Source organism: Lactuca serriola, chromosome 1 (genome assembly GCF_051521515.1).
Source record: "Lactuca serriola cultivar US96UC23 chromosome 1, Lser_US96UC23_V15, whole genome shotgun sequence".
NCBI lineage: Eukaryota > Viridiplantae > Streptophyta > Magnoliopsida > Asterales > Asteraceae > Lactuca > Lactuca serriola.
This window is the reverse complement of record NC_136408.1, coordinates 164265599-164276838: the sequence shown is the minus strand read 5'-3', so window position 1 is coordinate 164276838 and position 11240 is coordinate 164265599. Positions and strand designations below refer to the sequence as shown.

The following is an 11240-nucleotide window of genomic DNA, read 5'->3' as shown; positions in this document are numbered from 1 at the left end:
TGGAGGAACTTGAGAAGATGTCACTTGCACTCATAAAATCGGTTTTCCCTCTTGTGTTTCCACTCTCTTAGGTTTTGGTGCCGATTTCATAGCCTTGGGATTTCTTATATAGAGTGCCAAACTAGGGTTACACCATGTAAACCCAAATGACTTTCTATATCCCTCATTCTCCATGGGTTAAAACCTCCATAGAGTATCCATGGGTCACCACATGGGTTTAGCCCAACATGAAGAACTATGGATCGTAATCCCACATTATAAGAATGAACGATTTACATAATCAATCCCCATATATTTAAGTAGTCTCTTTTGATCACAAAATTAATTCCAAATCAAATTTTGATCAATACTAATTAAATAATTTTGATTTCATATTAATATATTAGAACTTATAATACATTAATAAACCATAAATAACCTCTTCTCAATTATCCATCCTTCAGATTGTTCCGGTGCCATGTAACCCAAATGGACCATGCTACTCTCGGGTCAAGTAAATACCAATTATACTTATGGACGTAGACACTAATCCAACAGTTTCCCACTTAGATAAGTCTAATAACTATTATTTCAAGTACGACTCCAAAAACCGACTAGCAATCGTAGCTCTTAAAAGCCGCTGTCAAACTCTGACCTAGTCAATGACGCATCCATTAGATAAGGGATCATATATTCCTCCATTCTAGATATCATATGGACTGAGACGTGGATTATAATCATTCTCTCTATCCATCTATAATTTCCTAATTTTCAATTTATGACGACCGACTAATTGAACAAATCAAATCAGTCCAGGCCCGATGTCATCACTAAATCATTGAGGGGCCCACATATATCGCTTTTAAACACATGGGGGTAAAAGGAAGGATAAACTTCGACCTAAATGCTCGCTTGTACTTACTCATCAAATCACACACAACGATATGATTTATAACACCAAGTTACTGGTACATTTACATATGTCAATGTGCAACCGACTTGCAACTACAACTCACATGTCTACGTTTCAAGAATACAATATATTATCGTTTCACAATCACTCGTGATAAAATCCATGAAGTGATTCAGATGAGCGTAGGTTGAATCCAATACTCGAATTTTATTCCAGGAGCACTCATGAACATTGCAGCTATGTCCTAGACAAATTATAGACCCATTCATGACAGTCTTGCCTCAATACCTACTTCCAAAGTATAATCGGCTGTGGATGGTTTGAATAACCTAGTTATTCGGGAAGTCAAAACATAAAAAGTGAAACACAAGAATAATACTAATCCTATATAGCCTAAAAACTTTTGAGTCATACTGATTACTGATTATTCATTTTATAATATTTCGAATAATAAACTTAATACTTGAATTAAAACAATAGTCATGCCATACTCCAAACATACACATCATGTTTGTCTAAACAATAGCTATGTCATGCTCCAAGCATGCACACTATGTTTGTTTATGGTCATTACTTTGTGAAATAAATCATTTAAAAAAATTCCCAATGATGCTCATTTCACAAAACCCAAATCCTTATTGGAAGTGTAAGAATTCCAAATTCTTGTCACTGCTAGGAAGTTTTCGATTGTAAACTATCATGCAATGATTCTTCTGTAATTTTTAGGTACCAAAAGTCACAGAGACTTGACCAATGATATTACAAAATATTCCTTTGGAGATTGTTACAAGACAATTCGATGAAATGAAGTCTTAAATTCAAAGTAAATTCCATTTAACATCTTTCCTGCATAAAAGTTTCAAACTTTCTCATCTATTCTTCAAATCCCAATATGGAAACATTCTGTATTTTCCATACGACAACTCAGTATTAATAGAATCATGTCTATTCATAATAGTGTCAATATGGTTCATCCATTACTATACTTCCAACTAACCTTAAGCGACCAATCCTTGGCGAACCTTAGATTGTCCTAAACAGTTGTTTAACCACTTCAGTCATATCCGATTCTATTCCTTTTTCCCACTTAACGCCCTAGGAATTTGGAAAATTTTAGAACGGATAAATATGATAGCACATGTAATTGATCCTATACCCGAAGCATATTAGACGTGATTCATAAAGACATGACACCTAACTAGTCTTTTGCTACAATATTTCTATTTGCCATGTTCTCATAATTTGAATTATGAAAAGGGATGTCGTAATCATAATGAAAATTTGAGAACGCAATTAACACAATCATGACTAAATTTGACTAAAATCTCACAATGTAAGCTTTTTGATTTTAAATGAAGTATAATTTCCTCTCCCTTAATTATAGAGAAACAACTTTCCAAACTCTGCAACTTGCAAATTGAACTTTTTTTTTTCTATAATTAACATTGTTAATCTTGCAAGATTCATCATAATTGATTATGCTCCCACTAGTATAATAATCATTACTTCACTAGCATAACACTTATGCTCCTACTAGCTTTGACATGTAATCAAAAATCAGCTGGACTTCTAGAAATCAATACTTCATTGACATTCTTACCAATGTTCAGATTTCTGACATGAGATGCTTTGATAACACTTTATATAGTCTTGTCAAACTCATATACCTTTCCTATGATAGCACATATGTGTGCCCAAACAAATTAATAACTTACATCAATAATTCTCAAATGTTTAGACCTTTTGCCATTTCTCACAATTCGAATTATGAAATGGGATGCCGTAATCATAATCGAATTTGAGAATGCAAATGTCATGATTGCTATCTCCTCAAAATTTACTTAGTGAAAGTGTTTCCTCGCAATCATTTTCATGAATTAGAGAGAAACCTTATGACACTTAGATTTTTATGGTGTATTGTTCCTATCCATGTGAATTTGTCACAACTATAATCATAAGGGTTAGTGACAAATCCAAACACATATGGACTGAACTTGTCAATCTTAATTTCTTGCCACCTAGTAGAACAAGGGCCTACCATTGCTTCCAAGTTGTTATGCAAACAACTGAGAACTCATAGAACTCCTATGTATAGTCAACTTAACTGGAATGGGCACAGAAACAAGAACATCTCAACACGATAGGTTACAAACCTCAAGTCGTGTGCTAGCGATAATCAATAGGTTTTATTCTTGATTAGTTCTTGAAATTTGTCAAGATCTTTAAGACTACCACTAACCTCTTGACATATAAGACTCTCTTGTCAAGAACCATTCCTTGACAATCAAATATTCAAAAGTTAGTGCAGATTCTTATCAAGACAAACACTTCACACTATTGGTCTTAGTTGGTCTTTGTCTTATGCAAGGCATCACAACTTACCAATTTCAAATGTACAAGAGTAGAAAAATTTTACTCTACATTTGATAAGTGTTATAAATCTTCTTAAGATTATGTCACACAGGTTACAATCTTGGAGTATGACTCTAAGACTTATTTTGGGAACGAAGTATGACTTATCTTCTTGATTAAAACTATTTCAGCAATTCATGATTCATCTTCTTAGCTATACAAATGCACTAAGATGTCTTTATAGGATCAATTGTGATATGTTTTTTCCATAAACATTAAGATTATCATAAAATACGATACGAAAGTACTCTCCCATATTTTCAGATTGGACAAACCTTTATCTTTCTACCTAATTTGATTCTTCTTATTCATCCTGCTATACATTGAAATTTTTTTCAATGTTTAGAATTATACTTAAACTTGTAAGCATAACCATATTTACTAAACTTTAGTAAATCATGAAAAATAGTCTTCTCATTCTTTGTGGTGGACCTGACCAGCGCACACCCAGTGTACTCAATCTCCTAGTCCTTCACTTGACTCACATATACTTGTGAACAAGGAATTAGTCTTAATTTCCGAAAGACGAAAATTCCCATTCATCATACAATACAAGTTGCATGATTCCAAGTTTCTATCCAACTGAAACTTGGGAGATGAGAATCTTTTCCTTATTTGGTAAATCTTGACACTACCACAAATGAATCAAATTCATATTGCTATCAATGGAAACATATAAACAACAATTTTCACAAATGCCATTGTAAGGAAACTTAAAACTAAATTTCAAAATAATTTCCTTTTATTTATAAAACTGCGGAAAAACTTTTCCTTACAATGCAAATACAAATGAAAACTACATTGTTATGTATTCGTAAGCAATATATCATAACTCTTAAGTAGTAGCTCAATTTCTGATCATCAAACCATGCGATCGAAATCCATCTATTCACGATCAAAATCAGCTTACTCTTCCTTTATGTTCCCTTTAATTTCTTCGATTCTTCAAAACGTCAAAATACGACCAAGTCACATCATGTATTAAGAATCTCCAAATAGGAACTTAATAGAGTTAGACAATGGTCTTTACATGAAGTAGAGTCATACACTCTAACTTTACCATCCTTGTGGTATTTCAGGTAGATACGACAGCTTCGCAACCAATGCCCCTTCTCTTGGAAGTTTGAGAAGTAGATCTTCTAATCAAATTTTCTTTTCCAGTGCTCCAAATCATTGCTGATTCAGCAACAACAAGCAAATAGGTATGATCACTAAGGGTCATGTCGTGATTTCCCATAGAGTAGTCCTTAAATACCTGTCATATGACTTAGGAAGTGATTGAAGAACCAAGTCAACAACCAACTTCCTTGGGAAAACGACACCCAACATTCCCATGCTTGTCAATGTGTGACTTCATCTCCAAGACATGTGCACACACATACCTTCCATCTTAGTGTTTATTAGCCAATAGGGCTTGAGTGACTTTGAATTTGTGGGTTTAGGAGAATTATTGTAAGAGGCGGAGAAAGTGAAGTTCCATTACAACACAAAGAAGGGAATAATCTTTCACCTTGATTGTCTTGTGGAATATCATATTCATGAGGAAAACCAATTCCAAAATATTTGGGAAGAACATAGTTGTCTGAATTAGATATCTATACGAGAGAAATTCAAGTTTAGTTGACTTAAGTCCTTAATATAACACCCAAATGAAATAATAAGCATAGGACCCAACACAATATTTTACAATATAGAAGAGGGATCCCGTAATCCAAATCGCAAAATATTTGATAGTAGGTAAATGACAATTTTACCAATTTCCACCACGAAAAACGAAATTTATAATTAAGTTTTAAATGGAATGAAACTCCTAGATCCTTTGAGATTCATTGAAAAATACAATGGAATGTTTAAATCTCGATTGTGCCCTTCAAGTTTGTGACTGGGATGCCGAGGATACCAAACAAGGTGTGAATAACCATGGAAATTAGCTTCGTACACCAAATGTTACAACCACCTAATCAATGTGTCGGTTAACCACACACGCTCCATTGATCTATGATTAATGTTAAACTACCCTTTTCCACGCACTATTAGTCCTAGATTTGTGTGTCGGTTAACCACACATGCTCCACTAACGACTTAACAAGGTGCAAAGTGCAATTTCATGGGTTAGCACCATATTCACATTTTCCTAAGTAACTAAAATTTGGGAATTTATAAGTGTTTAGTTACTTTATTTTTATCATTATACTTTTAATGAAGGGAGAATTAGAGTCCTATCCTACCTGTTCGGCTAATGAACCTCCACCACTCAAGGAAGCGGTGGGTGAGAGTGTGCACCGATTAAACTGCAATTTTATAGGCAGTAACCTTATACCCCCTTATAGATCGACTTCGTGAATTATGCATACTAACGGTAAGACTGACTTTACTCTTATACATATATATAAATATTAAACCTATAATATTATAATAATATAAGGGTTGAATTTTAAACTTTTAAAATTCTAGGGTTTGGAACTATATGTGTTAAAAGAAGACTCTACATTTACAAACTCCAAAACTTGAGGGCAAGTTTTGACCTTTTCATAAACTTTTGGAATCCATAACATATGAGTTTTATATTGCATTTAATGAAAATACTCTTGAAAATCCATAACTTGAGGACAAGTTATGGAGTTCATATAAAAAACATTTATGGAAAAACTCTTCAAGACCATAACCTATGAGTTTAATGAAGTCTTTTAAAAGAAAAACTTTTCATTTTCCATAACTTGTGGACAAGTTATGGAGTACATTAAAGGCCATAAAGATCATTAAATAAACTCACAAGCATGTCAAATAATATCCCTGATCTAGATTAAACTCATATGAACAAGATAATTCATATCAAACAAATTTCATGTAATTAACATACTCATATAAACTAATACAATACATGAAACTTTGACAGTTATCTTATAAATTGGATAAGCATGATCATTACCACATCAAAAACAGGTTTATAAGTTCAAAAACAGCTTAGGGTAATGATCCTAGTCCAATTCTAGCCAAGAACCTCGAAAATCTACATTCTGTAGCATCAACTTGTCGAGTGTAAGAACAAATCGGCGAGTTGTTCACAATTGTGCTTGGACTCGGCGAGTCCCCCAGTGGACTCGACAAGCTCACTGTCCAGAACAGTAGAAATCGAATTTTCAAGCTTAAACAACAAGTAGCATCAAGTATAATTGAAAACAACCCTAGGCTCTGATACCACCGATGGGTTTTGAGCATTCTAGCACTCCTGTGGTGTAGATGCCACCCTAGATGTTTTGGATCTACTTTTTCTCTATTATACATGCATACATTCAATATTCCAAATCATCATCCTAACTAGCATAAAATGGATTATAAACAACATAAAATACAAGTTAGATGACATACATTTTAGTGTAGTTGAAACCTTGGACATTTAAGAACTTAGTGCGCCAAGTGTTGCACCTCAAATGGAAACACACAAAACCACCAACAAATTTGGAACTTGAGAAGATGTCACTAGCACTCATAAAATCGGCTTGCCCTCTTGTGTTTCCACTCACTTAGGTTTTGGTGCCAATTTCATAGCCTTGGGGTTTCTTATCTAGTATGGCAAACTAGGGTTACACCATGTAAACCCTAATGACTTTCCATATCCTTCATGCTCCATGGGTTAAAACATCCATGGAGTATCCATGGGTTTACTCCAATATGAAGAACTACGGATCATAAACCCACATTATAAGAATGAATGATTTACATAATCAATCCCCATATATTTAATTAGTCTCTTTTAATCACAAAATTAATTCCAAATCAATTCTTGATCAATACTAATTGAATAATATGACTTCATATTAATATATTAGAACTTATAATATATTAATAAACCCTAAATAACCTCTTCTCAATTATCCAATCTTCAAATTGTTTCGGTTCCATGCAACCCAAATGGACCATGCTACTCTCGGGTCAAGTACATACCAATTATAGTTATGCACTTAGACAGCAATCCAACAGACAAGCCGAGATCTGGAACCATATCCTTGTGATAAGTCCATATCCATGTTTGACTCCATTATGCCCAAAAAATGGCCATTTACTTCCAGGAAGAGGGATCTAATCAATTAGAGATTAAGGTGACGACTTTATACCTCAAGGTGATGGCCACTACAGAGTAGATGTTAATTCCTTTGCTCCTCTCCTTGCTCTTTCTTCTCCTAGCTCTACAATCCTTCACAAATACCCCAAACAGTGCTCACAAAAAGGCTCTTTCTCTCACTTAAGGAGGTGCAAAGTCGAACTAGGGCTTTCTCTAGTTAGTAGGATCATAAGGGAGGCCACAAAAGGTGGATTATGTTCTTTAAATAGGGTGGAAACCCTAAAAATTAGGGTTTCCTCTACAACGCCTACTCGTCAGGTCGGGGCCTTCCGACTCATAGAGTAGGACACAAATCTCGTGTCCCCTAATAGTCTCTACTTAACGAGTTGGAGCACCCCAACTTGCCGAGTCCATGCACAAAGCCATAAAATTATATAAATTAATCAATACCTGGAACAAGTGTTACAAGTCTCCCCTACTTGAACTAGATTCCGTCGTCGAAGTCTGTTGGCCAAAACAGATCTGGGTAGTGGTCACGCATCTCATCCTCCGGCTCCCATGTCCATTCAGAGCCCCTTCCCTACTGCCATTGCACCTTCACCAACTTCACTTCCCTATTTCGAAGAACCTTGGTCTTCATGTCTAGAATCTCCACAGGCCACTCAATGTAGTTAAGGCTCTCATCCACCAGAATGACGTCCAGAGAAACAACTACGGCCTCGTCGGTGACACACTTCTGAAGCTGTGACACGTACAAGGTGTTGTGAATCTGGCAAAGCTCATCCGACAGATCCAATCGATATGCCACCTTGCCCACCCGGGCCGTAATCCAGAATGCTCAAATGTATCAGGGCCCTAGCTTGCCCCTCTTCCAAAACCTAATGACACCCTTCGATAGGGATACTTTCGGTAACACAAAATCCCGCACCTGGAAATCAAGATTCGATCGTCGCCAATCAGCATAGCTTTTCTGACGGCTCTACGCAACTCGCAACCGGTCGCGCACCTACTGAAACATCCCAGTAGCCTTGAGCACTACCTCCGTGCTCCCTAAGAGTCGGTGTCCAACTTCACCCCATCAAACTGGAGTCCTACATCTCCTACCATACAACATCTCAAATGGTAGTCGGTCGATACTGGCATGGTAACTGTTGTTGTATGAAAAGTCTGCCAATGGGAGGTATGTATCCCAACTCCCTCCAAAATCCAACATGCATGCCCAAAGCATATCCTCAAGTGTCTGGATCGTCCTCTCGCTTTGGCCACATGTCTAGGGGTGGTACACTATACTAAAATGCAGCTGAGTGCCCCGTGTCTCACGACCACCTCCCGCACATAAATATCTGCCAACTTTTTAGCGGATATACTCTCAGAGATCGAAATAAAGTGGTCACTCTTCATCATTATATCCACAATCACCCATATGGCGTCTACACCCCTCGCCGTCGTCGGTAACTTTGTGATGAAGTCCTTAGTGATTTCTTCCCACTTCCACATGGGAATAGTTAGCGGCTGAACCTTGCCTTGAGGCCGCTGATGCTTGACCTTGACCTTCCTGCAGGTCAAGCATTGCTCCACAAACCAGGCGATCTCCCGCTTCCTGCAGGGCCACCAGTAACTCTATCTCAAATCCCTATACATTTTCATAGCCCCTGGATGTATAGAGAATTTGAACTTGTGTGCCTCCTCCAATATCCTCAGTGTCACTCCTCCAATCACCAGTACCCACACTCGACCACACTGCGCCAGTAGACCTCGTCTATCTTTCACAAACAAACTATATTGTCCCCGAATCCGCTCTATCTTCGAATTCTCCGCCTTCAACCCCTCGACTTGAGCCTCCTTCATCATCTCCAATAATGGAGAGATTACTGTCATCCTCAAACAAAAGTTCCCAATAAGGGAACCCGCCACCTTGCGGCTCAAAGCATCGGCCACCATGTTGGACTTCCCAGGATGGTACAAGATCTCACAATCATAATCTTTCAGAACATCCAACCATATCCGATGCCGCATGTTGAGGTTCTGCTGATCCATCAAATACTTCAAACTCTTCTGATCAGTATAAATAGTGTACCGTACTCCATACAAGTAGTGCCTCCAAATCTTGAGGGCAAACACCACTGCCCCCAATTCCAGGTCGTGAGTGGGGTAATTTGCCTCATGAGGCTTCAACTTCCTCGATGCTTAAACTATCACGTGCCCTCTCTGCATCAGTACCGCGCCTGACCCTGAGATCGATGCATCCTAGTGCACTACCAAATCATCCAACCCCTCCGCTAGTACTAGAATCGGAGCCTCACATAGCCTCTGTCTCATGGTCTCAAAAGCCAACAGTTGATCCTTACCCCATCGAAATGTCACATTCTTTTTGGTCAAGCTGGTAAAAGGCACATTAATCTTGAAGAAATCCTAGATAAACGATGTTTATTAATACGAGAATTTAAACAATTGTTAAAATATTACTAGGAATTTTTAAACGATGTTTGATTTTTTATTAATGTTAATACAATATTTTTTTTATATAGTATTATTAACAACCTGATCCGAATGAAAGTAAATTTCGATTTGCATGTTAGATTCGCCACTGATTGGTAGTTTAAAAATAAAGTAATTTAACTAATTAGAAAAAGAAAATAAAAAAACAGAGTGTTAGGAGTGTTACCACTCCCTACCAAATGTTAAGATTAGGTGTTAAATGAAGAAAAAATATGTGGCACTTAAAAAGCTGACGTGACAAGATGTTAGAAGAGTTATCACTTCCCTTAGCTTAATACCACCACCGAGTTCCTCTGTTGTCGGACATCCACCACCGCTATATCATCAAACTCCTCTTTTGCTGTCGGACTTTTTTTTTGGAATCGTTCTTTTTGTAGTAGGTAATATGCTTACTTCCCCCTATTTTTTAATTATAATGTTTTACATGGAAGTCCAAATATGGAATTGTGTTATACATTGCAATAAAGATAAGTAAATTTTGTGATATCGTTGCTTAATACTATTCATTTTCTATGTTGATATTGTTTGCAAAGTTGATGTCGTGATAGATTTTTTTTAAGACCTTAAATTGCTTGTAATTAACATTTAGATCATTGACAATACATCTCTTGGACTAAAATTGTTAGGAAACTTACGCAATTTATATGTGTAAAATATATGCGTCAATAACTAAGAAACACAAATTTAACCGGATATTGTTTGAATCCATTGCAAGATTTTGGGTTTCATTCAAAAACAATACAATAATTCAAATACAACGACTTTAATAAATAAAACTATAAATATACAAAAAAAAAAAAAAAAAAAAAAAAAAAAAATACACCAAAACGATACACGTAAGATAATAATTGTTCATTGTATTTCATATTGTTTTTCTCTATTCTACATCCTTTAGCTTTTCAACTTGTGGCATTTATTCGGAATGTTCTGTTGTTGTTCTCGCGGAGATGGTCGTGAGGATTAGGGCTGAACATGGTACGATATCAGTTAATTTTTACTCAAACAGTGTACCGTGCCGACTATAGTTGGCATAATTTTTTTGCTAACAGTACCGTACCAACTATACTTGGTACCAACTTGTTTGGCTACCAACAAGTTTGGTTGGTACAAATTGGTAATAATATATTACCAACTTTTGCTTTAATTTTCAATTGTAATAGTTAAAGACTAGTAATCATACGAGACACTTTTCTCATCTAGGAATATAAATTAGTAAATTAACTATTCTAGTTACTAATAAATGTAATAAGTAACTTTTCAGTTTTTTAATCTAATGTGGTAATAACTATCGACTAAGTTTAATGTCTAATATCATATTTTTTAAAATCGTAAACAGTAAACATTTGACATTTAAAAATACGATTTCGTTTATAT

General features: G+C 36.0%; 1 protein-coding gene across 1 annotated transcript; it reads right to left on the bottom strand.

Annotated features, from left to right (window-relative positions):
• Positions 1-8987: 8987 nt before the first annotated feature.
• On the bottom strand, positions 8988-9404 carry LOC145063719 (uncharacterized). Its single transcript, XM_079011308.1, has one exon. It carries the CDS (start codon positions 9402-9404, stop codon positions 8988-8990), a length of 417 nt encoding a protein of 138 aa, XP_078867434.1.
• Between the last annotated feature and the right edge of the window lie 1836 nt (positions 9405-11240).